A 17,821-nucleotide genomic window follows, 5' to 3' on the forward strand; every position below is an offset into this window, starting at 1 on the left:
TTTGTTGTGCTACTGCTGACACAAGACAGCAAATAAAATTGGCAAATAAAAACAACAACTTTAAAACAAAGCAACTGCATAATTTATTCTGCGCAATGCATTCTGGGAGTCAGTGAGTAGCTATACTAAGTCATGAGTAAACCTAAATGAAAGGATCAAGTACCCCCTACAGTTCTTTATTAGTTACTAGAACTCTTGTGTAAGTTAACTATACTAAGCATTTGTCAGTACAACATACTATTCCTATTTCACTTTACTTAGTTTTTTCAAGGCAATCAGTTTGCATGCTTTTTTTAAGTAAGCCCAACTTATTAGATTTTACAGTGTAGGAGTCTCAAATAAAACTCTTGAAAGTCTTCCAAAGACTAGATGCATTTCACACGCTTTGTGGTGTCTGAGAGTAAAGCTGAACCATCTTTATCTTACACTTGACAAGATGTGAAAACCTCTGCACTGACAGTGCTCTAACTTTACTGGTTTTAACAGGTGCTGGGGCGTCCCAATACAAAGCAGCAAAAGCAGCAGGTAAGATCATTTTGTTTTGAACATAAACACTCTAGAAGTGATTTGAGTCCACTGAGATCAGAATCATGTATTGTTACCCATCCCTTCAGACCTCATTGACTCATTTTTCATCTGCTCCTTTACTCACCTATTCATTCATTCAATCAACCAGCCAACCACCCAAACATCCAAAAAAGTTGTCACTAATAAATTTGACACTCCAAATGGTGCAAATGTTCAATAGCTTTTTATTTCAAGTCCAATCTAGCTTACTACTATATTATAAACCTGTTGTTCAGCAAAGAGGTTAACAATAGTGTCTCGTTATCCTTTGTCAAACGTAAGAGCTATGGTACAGTCAAGTTGCATGTGTTGGCTGGCAGGCTGTGTCAGTAAAAGAGAGCTATCATTACTTATAAAACTGCCATAAAAGTCAAAGACCACCTGTGTGGCATTTGGCGAAGTCACATCTTGCCATTTGCAAATGAGTAATGTGTGCTGCTAGAGGAGTCTCGGATATAGCATGTTATAAGCATGAGATGGTTGCTAATGAAGCAATCTCTTGTTCAGCAGGAGGATATGGAGGTTCTGCTGGGACTCAGACAGGAGCATTAGGGGCTGGAGGTTATGGAACTGGTAAGAGCTCTTCAAGGTCATCCATACATGTGCATTCATTTGCATGCATTTACTGAATTAGCAAAGCAATAAAAAGATGTCCCATTTCACAGCAATTACAAATATAAAATGTAGTATGTCAGTGTAATGTCATGGATTTTGCATCACTAACTATCCAAAAATGGGAGTTTCATTGTGAATGTTAATATATAATTGATTTCTTTGATCAAAGCTGTTTTTTCAGCATCATTACTGCAGTCTTCAGTGTCACATGATCTTCAGGAATCATTCGAATATGCTGATTTGCTGCTCAAGAAACATTTCTGATAATTATCAATGTTGAAAACAGTTGTGCTGCACAATATTTTTGTGGAAATCATGACACATTTTATTTGTCAGGATTCACAGATGAATAGAAGGTTAAAAAGAACAGCATTTATTTGAAAAATAAACCAAACAAATGCTATCAGTATTACCAAAAAATATACAGATGAATTGGAACTGGAAAAAAATCACTCAAACAAACAATTATCAAAAAGACCCTTATCAGCTAGAGGACAACCTCCTAAACCAGGTAAGCCCACTGAGGATTTTCGCAATGATTCAAGAGATCTTAATAGAGCATTAGTCCCAATGCCCAGAGTTCATCAGTATTAGCATACTAGACTATCTGATGTGAAATAAATGAGAATATTGCCACAGTTCTCAGATTTCCAGTTTTACATCCATCGGGTCACTAGGTTTTGCCATGGAATATCCTTTCTTGGTGAAATCATTTTCATCCCAGCACCCTTGTCCACGAGCTGATTTAATGAGTGTAAACTTACATTAGCGCTACTCAAACAATGGGGCAGCAGCTCTGAATGTGTTATTGGAATACAATAAGTGGAAATCGTGGCGCCTACCAAGTGCAACTGGACCCATTCTGATACCGTAATATAAATATTGTTGCTTTCTCTGTCAAACCGAGCAGTATTGGTGCATTAGCACCATTCGGGTATAATTGAATTTCCTAAAGCAGTGCGGATTCCAAGGACATGTTTGGAGAGATAAGGAATTAAACAAATGTAGCCAGGCTCAATAAACTTTGGAGCAGCTCACTGGCTCCTCTGAGAAAGACCTTTTCACTCTGAAAGAGCTTTTAAACTCCCCGATATCAGATTTTGCAGTGGAAGTTGTCTTTGGCTGTGATTGTTGGAGTGAAGCAGGAGATAATAATCTAATCTTTCGCTTTTCATCTTTGAGGTAAAAATACTTAGCAGTTCTGAGGGGAAGCAGACGCATTCAGACCCCAGGCCTCGCCTCTAGCTGATGCACAACACACAACCTAGCATGAACGCAGTCCACAGATAAGATGAATGAACGTATTTAAGATTAGATTGGCTGTAAGGCAATGTCTGAATAGACTCAGTCCCTGCAGTTCAGTTGACCAAATTCAGAATGGCTCATGGCTATGTGTTCCTGTATATAATTCAGGTCATGCACAATCTGTACCAGCAGAGCTCTGTAGAAAGACAATCAGATTTGCACAGAATTCTATCAGCCGTTCATTCATTGAAAAAAAAAAAAACTCTACACATTGTTACTGGACCATGGTAAATTTGTTTTGGAATGTCAAAAATCCATCGTAAGAAGACAGACACATGCAGCCAAGCAACCTGAAACAATAGTTATGTCTGCAGTATTAGAATACATTTATTGATATTAGATTGGTTAGCTGTGCCTCCATCCACAGGTGAATCTGAGAAAATTACACACTGCAAATCACATCCATATGAACAAAACAAATGTGCTTTGCTACAGTACCAATCAAAATAAATGTCTGTAGATCATTTCACACAAAATAATAACAAATTAGTTTGGTCATTATTATAAAGCGCTATAGTGTTGTCATAAGTCAGTCAGGCTCTTCATCCACCGTGCACTCACTCAAACACTCATCTCCTGCACTTGTACACCTTCTAATCAACCAATCACCAGCACCTGTTCACCATCAGCCCATCAGCTCACCTCCACATAAATACACACTCCTCACTCACCCTCTTGGTCGGATCTCGTGACTATTAGCAGATCAATCCTCTCCCAAGTCACTAGTATAGTGAATACATCTGGTTTGAAAGTTCTCTCATCCTCCATCCACCTGCTACTCTCCCTCTGTCACTTTGCTTACCAGTTTCAATAAATCCTGTATACCTCTCAACCCCTGCCTTCAGTCCATTTGTTACAGAAGATCCGACCCAAAACCGAAAGAGCATAACAGAATGACCTGGGCTGAAGACCACATGTCTGAGATCCTGCAGGGGGAAAGGTCTTTGGAGGAGTATGTGGAGTTTGAGCCTGATACTTCTGGTGAGTTGGAGCGATTCCACTATTAAGACATACTTCTGGATGGGACTAAAAGATTATTTATTTCTCTTTTTGACTGCTGACGACTGTCGCAGACAGGTAGCGGATTTTATTATGTCCTCGATCTAACTGGTTCCAAGTTCGTCATTGATTTGGAGGATCCTAATCCTTCTCCCATCCATGCATGTAGGTGCTCCAGGTCGCCTTAATCCAGCTCCATCCACATAATACTCCAAAGAGCCCACTCCCTCCTTTGCCTCATCCCTTCCGAGACCTCCAGATCTCCTCCCTGACCCTAAGCCCTGTATCCCCTATGTCTCCGCTGGTTCCGCCCAGCCTGGAATCCCCTGTGTCTCCCCTGGTCTTGTCCATCCCAGAGCATCCCGATCTCCTGTTATTTCCAGATGAGGCTCCCGAACCCCCATTGAGCCAAGGGAGGGCTACTGATCCCCTGTCGAGCCCAGACGAGGCTCCTGATTCCCCGACAAGCCCAGGAAGGGCTCTTGAACCCCAGTTAAGCCCAGTGTCGGCTCCAGGCCCCAAGTCCAGTCCCATAAATTTTCCCAAGCTTTTTGTTTTGGGGGGGGCAGTAGAGATCCAGCCATAGAGGCCGAGGCGGTGGTTGGAGCTGCGGCCTTGGAGACCGATCCGCCATGGCCGCCCCAGTCTCCAGATCCGCCCTGGAGGTCCTCCTCTGCTCCACCCTGTTCCTGTCCTACACCCACCTCCAGGGCGCCCACCCCCCCCCCCACCCCAGTGTTATGGCTCGGGATGAGCCTTCCGGGAGGGGGGAGTACTGTCATAAGTCAGTCAGGCTCTTCATCCACCGTGCACTAACTCAAACACTCATCTCCTGCACCTGTACACCATCAACCTATCAGCTCACCTCCACATAAATGCACACTCCTCACTCACCCTCTTGGTCGGATCTCGTGACTATCAGCGGATCAATCCTCTGCCAAGTCACTAGTATTGACTCCTTCGGAAATAACCTCTTGTACTTCGCTTCTCTCCAGCAATCCTCCATATCCTTCCAGTGCCTCCAGCTATCCACCTGTCCTCCGATACTACCATTACTCACCATCACCGAGGTGTGTGCTCGCAACTGGCAACTCTGGTCACCCCCATCTGGCAAGAATACATCCTGTTTGAAAGTTCTCTCATCCTCCATCCACCCACTACTCTCTCTCTGTCACTTGTTTACCAGTTTCAATAAATCCTGTATACCTCTAAACCCCTGCCTTCAATCGGTCTGCTACAAGTGTAGAGCATGACTCGAACAACAATTTCTGGTTCTAAGGGCTTGCAAGAAGTGATAGGATTGGTGATTTATTTGATGAACACAGTCTGTTTATGACATCATATGACTGGATTTTGTTTCTGGTATGCAGTGATTTTGACCACCAACATAACACCACAATGACACCAGACAAATCCCATGACAAAAACATGACTATAGTATCATAAATAATAAAGCATTACCCCCCCCCCCCCCAAAGAAGTGCTCTTCAAAAAAAATGTATGTAACAATACAAATGTTTAATATATATAAAAATATTTATATATCCTGTAATATTTACTTTATTCTGGTGGACTATCAGAATTTTCTAAAATATATTTAGTACTTTTTATTTTAGCATTTAGACTTCTATTTGTGGTAAGTACCACTGATTAAATGTTTTCCTTAAATTCACTGAAAGCCGCTTTGGCTATAGCTGTTAATGGTTTTACTTATTATTCATTAATCATATACTTTTCTTTTGTTTTTATGGCTCACAACTGTATATTATTATTTATTTTGTTTTTTTACTTATTTTTCTGATATAATGACCTATTTATTTCAGTAGAACTATACTTCATAGTATAGATAACCGTTTGATTCCCCCTAGCCTTCTGCTCTACTGTAAGAAGTAATAACCATTTTATAATGTCATAGTAATTGCTATCAAAAGGCAAATTATATGTTCATGATTCAAATGCCTGATAGCAAAACACCATGGTTTATAGTTGTACCCAAGTCTCCTTGTACACAATACATTTTGGGATCACGTATAAACCATCGCAGATAGCATTGAAAAATATCTATGTTGGAAACCTTGACTGCAAAAAGATACCTGGTGTTAAATCAAAGCAAGGTGATGGCTGAGACGAGCGATGTAAGTCATGAACTTGGCTTCTGCAAGCCCTTGTAAAACAGAGCTAATGGTGAGGCTTGTCATCATTGCTGTGATGAACTGTTGAAATTGGGGAGGACTTTTAGAAATCATCCGCCACTCCCGGTGCCTGAAGCACAGGTGGATTCTGTGTCGCTTGCCGCTGCCAACGCCCACAAAAAGCCTTATTTTGCACAAATGTTGGCCAGCTTCTTGACACAAATGGTTAGCTTGCATGTCGTGAGACCATGGACAATTTTCTTTGTTTCACATGTGCGTGAGATCGATCTCATAAACATCATGTCTAGATTGGAGGTGATGAGGAAAGATTTGGCTCACAAGGATTTTTTTTACATTGAATTTATGGGATTAATTCTGCAATGGCTAAACAGTCAGCTGCATTTTATTTAGTCACCTGATCACAAAAGCAGACTTTGTTTTGATTTGCACAGAAACCAGAGCAGCACAACCCATAGAAAGTATGTCAGGTTTTGCTTTCCACATGCTTTTCTATGTTGTCTCAGTGAGAGGAGCCAATTTGTTTCAGACTTGAAAGGGAGTGAGGGGTGAACGCAGAGAGAATGAAGGGTGTGGGCCAGGCAGATGAGCTGGGAAGAGCCATAGAGTCTTGTGAAGCACATGTGCTATTCATTATTTGGCTCAGACCTGTCCTCGAACTGCTCGCTTCTGGCCTCTGCTTGTGAATAATGGTCGATCCTCATGTCACCGAGTTGACGCTGACATTCTTCAACTCCCTCGGGAGGCAAGCATCACTTCCTGTGTTCGTCCCAATGTGCGCACAATATGCTCAGAAGGCAAAATTTGCAAACAAGTCTTTAGAATTTGTTCTCACTTCTGATGAGATGCTTGTCTGTTTACGTTGTCAGAGGCAAACATTTTCAAGATGCAGACGATTGTGTTTCGTTTCACAAGTCTTGCACAACTGCTTAGGAGGAGCGCTCTTCCAAAAAACGCTGTCCACCACAATGTGGTCATCATCATAACAGCGTTCTACTTTTAGAGTATGATTGAGCATAAAACAAGAAGTCTTTTCATCTTAGTTAACTTCCTGAATTAAGAACCATTCGTTACACATGCAGCCATAAAACACAAAGATGCATCCTTACTGGAAGAAGAGATGTGTGATGGTGGAAATAAATAACAGAGGAAACATGGACATAAATAAATAATTAAAAGAGGGGAAGAAGGCAACAGATCTGTATTGTCTCAGATTTGGACTTCTTTTCTCAATGCAATGTGGATGCAATAAATTAAGCAAAGGAAAGAGCAATAACGTAAACATGCAAGGAAGTTATTTCCCAAATACAGTTTCAAAGACTTACTTTTGAAAATGCTTTTCCCATAACTTTAAACTTGCCCCTGTCAAGGATGGATACACAGAACACATGATAAAACATATTTACTGCAGCAGTACTTTGTTTTTTGGAAATGTACCATGGCACTGTTTTGAGCATACATAATACTATTGTGATGTTTTGTTGGTCAAAGAACCCCTGTATTACCATCCGATACCATAACTGTGCCATGGTCCTGTCACAGTATTGTTCTGTAAAGGACATACAGTTTACACACATTGTAGTGCACTGGTTCCTAATCTCATTCCTGGAGCCCCTAACCATTGATCTCTGCTCATGAGCTGATGATCTGATTCAGGATGGAAACAACTGTACTAGAATGTATGCCCGATCCTGGAGATCTACCTTCCTGCAGAGTTCAGCTCTAACCCTATGCAAACACACCTGAACCAGCCCATTAAGATCTCTAGGGCCCTTTAGAGCAGAGTTGGTACTGAACAAGATGGTCATTCTTCAAGAGCAACATTGGGCCCCCCTGATTTAGTCAACACAAAAGTACTCTGATATCCCTGAGGTCTGTCATGAGCAAGAGTGTAGAGCTTATGTGAGCTCTGTTTATCGGTTGTATCAGCCCTGACTTGTCAGAAAAGTATTCAGTGTGCACAAACTCCATGCATATGTGAGCCATCTGGGAGATGTTTCACGCATTGCCAACTGATCAGACCGCCACAGTCGGCTCTCGCATTGACATTTTTTACTTTGATTTGCACAATACAGTTCTTTGAGATGTGATAAATAATATAAATAAATGATCAAGCATCTGTGTCAGCTCAGACTGCAGATATGTTCACGTTCTGCCTAGGGGGATGATACAGACTGAAGGAGTTTGTGGCATATTTCTGGAAGCGCACGTGTAACAAAACTTGACAGAAGCAGATGGTGTTTCAACCCGGTGCACTCTGTCATAAAACCTACATAAACATTTAATAAGCATGCATTGCTGTATGTGACAAACGATATCTTGAAATAAAGCTATGATGTCAGTGTTGGGTTGTCATCAGTGATTTCGATTATACAGCTTGCAAGCGTGTTATGTCAGTCGTACACGTTCACCAAACACTGTTACCATAGTTACCATACACCTACATAGCCAAAGTTTATGAGATATTCAGGTACACTTTCAATTAAATGACAGTAAACAGAGCAATAATAAAACTATTTTAGGAGCAGATATGGCTTTTCCTCTGTGACATATGAGTCATGTTTTAGAAAATCTCGCTGGGGTAATGAGACTTGCGGACATTGTTACAATGGATTGTTTCGCAATCGCATGTACATTGGATCCATTCACATGGCAGTGCATTACTTTCTTTCCTGCGCAAACACCTGCTCCCTTTGGGAGGAACAATCGTCCAAAATGATACTGGACACAGTAGGGGACATCTGGTAATATTTTGCTTTCAAGTCCAATAAAGGGAAAAACAACAGCATATCGATAACTACATTTATTTCCTAAGGAAATGCCACAGCTTGTAGAACCGCATCAACGTTTTAGTTAAGTCTTGCTATAATTAAATCCTGCATCAGACCTCTTTTGCTGTTATTTCAATTTAATAGCTGGACTATGCTTGAAAATGAATACACATTGTGACATTAGCTATAGGTGGACCCCCTGCCAGCCAGCAATCTATTTCTGTCTGTAGCTGAAACAGCTTGCCCCCAAATTTCATGCTGGCTACTTAACTGAGCATCAAGGTCTATAGCGAATCAGCCAGTGTGTGGTTGTTGATGTCATCTTTGGACCATCTTTTTTTTCATGCTAAAAGGAAAGCACTATGCATGTCTTTAATTTGGTAAATGGCCTTTTACTTGCTGTAGGATTCACAAGGTATCTCAAGCTCAGAGTTCAGTGGAAATGACTGGGCCTGAGATCCTTCCAATAATCTCACAGGACCTCCGTGCCATTTGAATTGCATGATGTTGTAGTCGGTTCACTGCAGTTGCCGTCAGTTACATGGATGAGGGCCATGGAATTCTCTGCTCTCTTAAATTAAATCTTCAGGCTTGTCCAGCTGCTCCAGTGAGGACCGGCAGAGGGACGGAGGGGGGTTTGTGGGTGTGGATTAAGCTTTACTTCTGCTCCATACTCCTGGCTCCCTCTATCTGATGTTGTTAAAAATGTTTTTAAAGGTCCAGCTCTCATCTGGACTCTGCTCAAATGGTGCCTTTAATTAAAAAATGAATCATTGATGAATGTTTCTTTCTCATATGTAATGTGTTTACACCAGTCATTCACATGACTGGCACCCAGCTCTACAAACGCATGCCTGAACCCAAGACAGATTGGATGGCCGCATGCTTTGAAAATTGAAGGTTTGCTGCTGTCTTGATCATTTCATACTTGATAAATCTGTTATAATCTCCAAATGTTACCATGCCTAGTTGTTGCTTGAAATAAATCCTTCAGACATCACAGGAGAGAGAGCTGCATTAACTTTTTTCATCTTTTATGATGACAAAGAGATGGCATCTTTCCACTATCTGCTAGAATACTGAACAGTACCAAACAACTTGTCTTATATAACAAATGACTATTCAATATTCACAGAAATCAGTGGAAATGAATTCACATTCTTCATCCACATACATCCATACAAAGTTCTGAAGTTCCTTTCATTTTGCCTAGTATTGCTGCACTGGCTGGTGAAAATCTAAATGCAGTCTTGCTGTAATGTATCCAGCTGCTCTGTTTTAGATTAGTATAATAGCTATATCTGTTGCATGTTAACATTTCGTGCAGGTTTTTGTGTATGCACAACTGATGGTCATTTGGCATGCAACATAGCAAGCATGGATCAGTGTGGTGCATGATCAGTTAGTGAATCAGGGTGGTGCAGATGAAAAATTAACACATTTGCAATTAGAGCAGTTTACTGTGACAAGCATCAGCAAGAAACCTGATCCTAACATACTATTCATTGTTTTTCTGACACTACTAATAAGCTGTCACTATTTGGTAGGGATACTCAAAAGGACTGGACAGTATTTCACAATAATAGTGATGACTTCAAAATAACTGAACCTTAAGTTCTTAAAAAATCGCCCCATCTATTTTAACCTATACTGCATGTTTCATATTTGACAAATCACATCATTTGACAAATGGCATCCAGCTTAAACTTACAGTGGTGGTTTTGTCTACAATCCATTAAAAAAAAGTATATGCTTCTTCTTCTGTCCTCCTCTGTAAGTTTTTGTGAGTGGGTAGAGTTATGTTTCGATAACCTTCATACACTTTGTTGAAAGAGGGAGAGTGAGATGACTGTAATATATTCCAGGTGAGCCTGGACTGTCTTCACGTTCATCAGGAATAGCTGCGTTGCCTGACAAAGTGCTTGAGGGAGGTTTGCTGTCTGACACCGGGAAACCAGGGGAGTACATCATTAGCTAATGGCAGACGCACCTGTCTTGGCGTCTGAGCGTCGCTCTAATTGATATATTAGTAAAGATTAGATGCACTAAGAAACGAATGGATCAACAGCTCCATCTAAAGATTTGAGTTAGGAAATTAGTAAAAGCAAATTAGCCACAATTAGTCCAAGAGCATTCCACATTTCTTGAGCCTCAGATGTGCTAGCGGGGACTTTCAATAGTGTCACGTAGCCCAACTTTTATCATCAAGTCTGGCCTATTTTACAGCTTATTCTGGGCCAGAATTGTCCACTTAGATATGTCCAGCTGACTGAAAACTAATGTGACCAGTGTATTTTTTTGTTATTACGAGCTATTTAGAAGCAAGTTTTTCTTAAATAATTGTCCCAGGCTCATTTGAAAAACACTTCTGTTACTTTCTTATGACATTATGTTACTTCTTACATGTTTATTGGCACTTTTGGAACAAAATGTCCTTTGAATGGCACTAAAAGAGCATTCAATTTTCACATAAACATGAATATGGAAACATTTCATTGGTGGTTTTTGTAGGTGTCACATTCACACCTACACTAAACCCTGCCCTGAATCTAACCATTAGAGTTAACAAAAGCCTATGTGACACAAACAAAGCAATCACACCCCTTTTACTTGCTACTGCAAGTCTTTGAGCTCTTTCAATGTGACTTGTGTCTCATGGGACTCATGCCCGTGCGCTCCACAACGCAAGTGCAATGCTATACTAGATGATCTATTGAGCGAGCTTACCACATCATAAAAGCCTCACATATGGAACTAATTATGTGATAAAAATTTTAAAAAATTTTAATTTTTAAAAATTTTTTTTTTTTTTTTTTATTGGAACTCGTTTAATTCAGCTGGAAACTGCACTGAATTGTTTGTATGATCAGTGTAGGTATGTTTTTGAAGTTCTGCAAGAAGCATGTTTTTCTAATGAGCCTATGTTAGAAATAACTGATACAACAATAATGGACTGTCTGGTGAAGCGCTCATTCAAATACTTGCATAGCAGTGTCAGTTCATGTATTCTTAGGCTTTTTGTCTTGATGTATGCAATTGTAACTGAATTATCCAACTGTAATCAGTTATTATATACACTGCTTGTGCTATCCAATAAGTCACCTTGCGGATGATCCTGGAATTTCAGGCAAATAAATGTTCTTTTAAATACAATATGCATCATATACTTATTTATATACATAAATATACATTACCGTATAGACAACATAAACTTAACAGTCACTACAGCAATAGTTCTGTTATCTGCCATGTTTAAAGCCTGTGGTCCACCCAACTTGAAATCTTGGGTATCAAATTATCCCAGAGGTTCCCAGTCATAAATACAACTTTAGATTTTTTTTTCTTCAAGAGTCCGTTCACAAAATATATGATTTGACAATATATTGCACGGATAATTAAGTAGGCATGAAGGTTGTACCTGATCAATTACACAACAGCCAGCAGCATAAGAGCAAACAGCCGAGAGAAAAATATGTAACACACAGAGACTTTAAACAGTATATGATACGAGTACTCTGCATGCTCCGAAAAGCATGGTGGTGATGAAATCATTTAAAAAATCCTGTGATCACCAGGGGCATGTCTAGATCAATTTCAGGGTGTCCATAAACACACTCAAGTAGGTCTACCACCGAAAGGTTAAAGCAGGAGAAATTAAATGTTTCTGGATGTCCAAGTCAGATTCACTTAAGCAGATGTGCACGACTGATCCACAGGTCCTGGAAATGTTTGTTTGCTAGTATTAATGTGTTGTACCCATCAAGCAGTAAATCTTTACGGTCTGACTACGCCACCCCCTGATGATGGGCAGGAGGACCCACAAGTCTTCCCTTAATGTAGTGTAGCTAACTCTATATTTTCATCGCAAAGGGACAGTTGACAAGAGGCAGATATATAAATGTATTTCAAATTTATTACAATTTAGTACAAAAAGTGTGGAAAAGTTATTCAAATGGATCTTAAATACTGCTATAAACAATTGGAAACAGAAACAGGAGACAGCAACCCAGCACCAGAAGAAGCATGCAACACAGCAAGTACCACACATTCAAGATCTTCAGATACCACAACAAAAATCTCACACCGTGTTATGGTTATAAATACACCCCAAACCAATGTCTCTAACAATGTGGTCCCTTGGCAAGAAGGGGCAAAGCATCAGTGTGGATCCGGCCTTGTACAGGGATAGCCTACAAGTAGGGCAACATGGGTGGTAGGCCCAGAGGCAAAATAACATCACACAAACAAACCAACCAAACAATAAAAAAATGCATATTAATCACAAGAAAACAGTGGCTGGCCTGGTCCTTTTCAGTATGCTCAACTGTCCCACAGCTCATTGACATATGAAGACAAAGGTGAACATTCCGTTGCGATGCAGCCCAGGTCACAATGAGGTGATCACAACAAATTTTAAAACTCCATGCAGAAGCCTGTGTCCTCCATGAAGAGTAGACACACACTTCTAGAAATTACCATGAAAAGGAAGCCCAAGGCGCACAACAGTGTCCAGCACCAACACAAAAAGAATCTGCCTTGCAACCAGCAGACACTTATCACTTCCTAATTGGTCATGTGACTTTTCAAAACATCATGTGATCCTGGGTGTTGTGTGAACGTGATGCAGCTATGTTGTGTGCCTGCCTGTGTAGATCCCCACAAATGATCAAGGGGGTCAAACCAGATGCTCACGACAAAGCATCTTTTCCAGCAAAAACATTTTAGTGTAGCACTAAGTCACATTGGAACTGATGATTTCAGTCCGTTGACATTGTCTGTGGGTATGTTGCTTGAGGCTGAGATTATTGGATACCTTTTTTAGCTTATATTAGACATTTAACTGATGTAGACAATCTGTTTAATATTCCATAACAGGCCAAAATATGGTTATTTCCTCAGCTCTGTACAATTGTGGCATTGTTCTGCAGAGCAATGTGGATTTTTTTCCAAGTTAATGATCTGTTGTCTGTGACCCTCAGCAAACTATGCTTGGAAAGTTCGAACAACAGAATTTAGAGGCTTTTAAAGCTACTCAAAATTATAATGGCAAAAAGGCAAAAGAAAGACTTACAAGCAAAGCATTTTACTGCACTTCCTTTCCATTCCTATATTCCTTCCTCTACCATAAAACATGGATGCAAACTTCATGACCTTATTTCTTTAGGGTTTCCTTGTTGAAGGAGGACACAATGTAGCAATAATTTTCAATCAATCATTTACTTAGCCAAAACGATCCACTGTAGTCTCTGAGCCATCACTTTCCATCTCTTTAAAAATGCATTGTCTTTTGTTCTCTTTCCCATCCAGCCCCTCCCAGATTCATTGCTAAATCACTAGATGTATCACTAGATATTTAGATATCACTCCTAACTTGTTAACCCACTATCCAGAATCATGGATTCAATGCTCTAGAGAGGCATACTCATGGTCACAATAGTCACTGTATTTTCAGAACATTCACTACATTGCTTACAGGCTACCACAGATCTAGCCTCCAATGCTACCTATAATTTCCTTGTCTTCTCTCTACTTTTTGTTAGGGTTAGTAGAATAAGTTGACATACTTGAAAGTGACTTATAGTCTGTTGGTGGACTTTGAAATAAAGTGTCAGCAGATATTAAGCAGACGGTCTACTGATACTCTAATAACTGCTAGTTGACATGTAGTTGTAAAGTTACTAGTAGTCAGTAGAATGCTAAAGTGGGCTATCAAAATTAAGAGTGACCATTGTCCAAAAGTTACATTTTCCTTTAATATCCTGAAGTTAACCATGTTAAAATTGTTGGCACTTTTAATGCCAGTAAATTTCCAAGCCTGGCATGCAGGTTTTCTGAATTTGTTGCTGTATGTCTCTTCTACTGTAGGTGGTTATGGGGCTTATGGCGCATATGGTGGTGCTGGAAGATTTTACCCAGTGGCTGGAGGTCTGAAACCGGCTAAACCAGGTGCTCATCATCCAGTGAATAGTCAGCTGTGTTTAAAGTGCAGTCAAGTAATTACATGTAACCATAAGAACTTCTCTTTAGGTGCTGGGCTACCTGGAGGAGGTCTTCCTGGAGGAGGTCTTCCTGGAGGTGCCATTCATTCAACAAGCCTATTAATGATTTGCATATTCTTTGTGGCTACGTAACAAAAACTACACGGCTATCTTCTAAGTCTGATTCTCTTTCTTCAGGTGCTGGTGGAAAGCCTGCTAAAGGAGGTAATACACATATTTCTGAGTCCATTGTCTCCATTGTAAAAACACTTTGTGAATTTAACGTCTTTCGAGAAGAATAGAAACGGAAAAGGTAGGTGGGGATCTGACCTCATTTTCAGAGGAAACATTCATACAATAAAAACATACAGGTCCCTTTTTAACACCTTTTACAAATAGCTTACTCTGTTGGTATTCATACGGCTATGACTCTTTTCATGGTAATCCAGTTGGCTTGAAGTTGAATTAAGCAGCCTTAGATCATGAGCCAAATCAACAAACGTGTCCCCACTGGGACCCCGCTGGTGGTGTTCATGTACTGAAAGCCAGCACATTATTTCAGCATGCCCTTGGCACAATCTAAAAGCAGCACGCAATGTCTGTTCTTCTGTGTTTGAAATCAGTTGGAAAAGGGTTAAACAAATAAATGAACAGCCTGAAACATCAGCTTCTAGGCACTGAAATCAGATAAGATGACTTGTTTCATGTCAGAGGGAGGGAGCAAGCGAGGCAAACTAAATCAACAAGGAAGCGTAAAGGAATATCTGCAGGCCCATTGGGCCTCATTCATGAACCATGAGCAGAACATATTTTTGTGTAAATCCTTCATAAAGCTGTTCTGACATGAACTTTCGAATTCATGAAAATTTTCATATTTTCAGAATGTTAGTTGATGTGAAGGAAATGTACACCTGCTCCCTACCACGTGAAAATGGTTGGTAAAATGTTCTGTGTTCTTTATGGCAAAACTGATGGCAGTAATTTTTATTCACTGCCTTGATAATTATTAATAGTTAATTTGCCCTTGCACTCTTTTTATATTCCATATAGCAACTAAAGCGTCTCAGCTGGAAAAACGCTGTGGCACCAGAGTGTTCTCAAGCGCCACCAGCTGGCTGTTTTAAGAAGAGCATCTAAAAAATTTTTTCAGCTGGCTAAAAACTCTTTGGTGGTTATTTTCATTATTGAATATTTATTGTTAGGCATATATCCTAGTCTTTTTTGTATTTATGCAATATACTGGAGCCAAACCAGAGAAAGTAGACCAGAATATTCCAATAGTTCCTGGACACGACATGTAATTCATAGGCTGGGATTATGCTAATTGTGAATGAGCGTGCACAAGCCCCCTATTTACAAATTATTGCAATTCATTAACATACACATGTTTAACAAACAAATCGGACATATGAAGCAGTTGTGAATTCGGAGGAGAGTTTTCGTGAAGGTCTGTTTTACAGGCGCAAATTACTCATAATTTACACATACATTTGCGCAAGTTTCATGATTGAGGCCCAATGTGTTTAGTGATCTGACTGAATGTTTTGTTGGGTTTTCATTCAGGGCCAGGAGCAGGAGGAATTGGCCCTGGTTCTGGCCTCCCAGGTGCAGTGAATCTATATTTAGCAAATACTGGCATGAGTTAATTTAAATGATTAGCCAGCAGTGATAGACTCGTCTAAGGTAGTCTGACCTTTCAATTGTGTGTTAGGCCTTGTCATTCCTCAGACCGGTGTACAAGGACTGGGCCCTGGTGGGGTTGGACCTGGGGGAAAAGCCGCGAAGCCCGGAAAAGCTCCAGTGCCGGGTGAGTGTGTGGGTCTGAAGTTGGTATCTAAACATGGAAATAATCATGATTATAAATCAATATTTGGAATTATTTTTTTTTGCAGGAGTGGGAGTGCCTGGACCTTACCAAGGAGGACTTGTTCCTGGACAAGGTTTGTTAATTTTCCTCTGTTTATGTACAGTAATATGACCACCAATCCCACAAGGGCTTTGTTAACATTTTTTGCATTTATAGTGCATATTGTGGGGAACATATGCCTAATTCTGTGAAATGAATCTGCTAGTGGCAAAATATGTTCAACTGAGCTTAGTCCAGAAACATACTATATGCAAGAATGCAAACCTACAAATTCTTGGCACACTCAAGGGGGCGGTAGAGTTACCTTCACAGTGTGTAATGGATTATTCAGATAGCTTGTTAAAGACTGTTGAATTTAACTTTAGTTTCTTTGACTTTCTCACCAAGATTGACTCCTCCATAACAGTTGACCTAAAGTAGAACGCACACCATAGAAGACTCTAATGTTAGCAGAAACAGACATAAATGATGCATGAAATGTATATTGCACATACGTGCATAGAATAAATATGGTCTGTTATCAAATTAGCTAAGACATCTTATAAACAAAGGTATGTGTAGAACATAAATGATTTCTCCAGACTTGTGTGGAGCTTTCTGTGCTCACAGATTTAGTGCAGGCCTGCTAATCAGTCATTAGGATAAAACCCCAAATTCAAATTGCACACATGGCCTTCATTTGGTCTTGATCATTTGGATTTAAATGATTACAGGCTTCAATGGGCGGGGTGTTCTTCCTGGTGTAGCCACAGGTACTGGACTCAAACCTAAATCAGGTGAAGCTCTCGATGTAAATGACATCAGCCATTGCAGTGACATAAACTCTACCATATATTTATGACTGACTGAATGTTTCCTATAGCTGCTGGTGGAGGACAGGGTCTGGTACCAGGTGGTGGTTAGTACATGAGCATACAGCAACCATGTAAACCGAATATTAATAATGATATCTGGATAGTGTGGAAGTATCTGCAAACCTGAACAACACCTGTGTTCAAAAAGTATACACTGTCTGTTGACATCCAAACAAACAATTCTTTTGTTATAGGTGGGCGTGGATATGGACCATTGCAACAAGGAGTATTTCACGGATACCCTCTCAAATCTCCCAAAGCCTCAGGTGGATCATTTGATTCTTTTGATCATACTGCACAAATTGTGCTTAGCCTAGCTCTGCCACGCCTTGAAAAGAAGCATTTTCCGGCTGATTGCATTTGTGGTTTTGCAGCTATTAAGCAATACAATATAAGGTTGACAGAATTAAGAAAGTATGAATGTCTTTCATCAAATGCTCCAAATAAAATTTTTCTATATTGGATCAGTGTATAGACTTCGCTAGTCATCCATTAATGTGGTAAATTGCTCTCCAGTGCACCGAAACGTTGTGTGATTCCTTCTACATAGAGGTTCAGCAGTTGAAGTGCTCCATTAATTTGTTTCGTGCACTAACCGCAGATGAATGATGTGCTCTCTGGAACCTGACATCTCACTTGGGAAAGTGCCTTGACAAAGTTCATAGTCCTAGCTTTCATAGTCACAACTGAAAATATTTTCATTAATGTTTCCGTT

At 40.1% G+C, this 17,821-nt stretch overlaps 1 protein-coding gene across 1 annotated transcript in view; it reads left to right on the plus strand.

The window, feature by feature from the left end:
* LOC132108328 (elastin-like) overlaps positions 1–17,821 on the plus strand; it is a 66,621-nt gene that overhangs the window by 24,327 nt on the left and 24,473 nt on the right. The window contains exons 3-13 of the mRNA XM_059515032.1: positions 487–525; positions 1,078–1,140; positions 14,273–14,353; positions 14,435–14,482; positions 14,584–14,610; positions 15,949–15,990; positions 16,097–16,192; positions 16,278–16,325; positions 16,966–17,028; positions 17,115–17,150; positions 17,301–17,372. Coding sequence (XP_059371015.1) covers positions 487–525; positions 1,078–1,140; positions 14,273–14,353; positions 14,435–14,482; positions 14,584–14,610; positions 15,949–15,990; positions 16,097–16,192; positions 16,278–16,325; positions 16,966–17,028; positions 17,115–17,150; positions 17,301–17,372 — 615 coding nt within the window. The remainder of the gene's footprint in view (positions 1–486; positions 526–1,077; positions 1,141–14,272; positions 14,354–14,434; positions 14,483–14,583; positions 14,611–15,948; positions 15,991–16,096; positions 16,193–16,277; positions 16,326–16,965; positions 17,029–17,114; positions 17,151–17,300; positions 17,373–17,821) is intronic.

Source organism: Carassius carassius, chromosome 28 (genome assembly GCF_963082965.1).
Source record: "Carassius carassius chromosome 28, fCarCar2.1, whole genome shotgun sequence".
NCBI classification, from domain to species: Eukaryota; Metazoa; Chordata; class Actinopteri; order Cypriniformes; family Cyprinidae; genus Carassius; species Carassius carassius.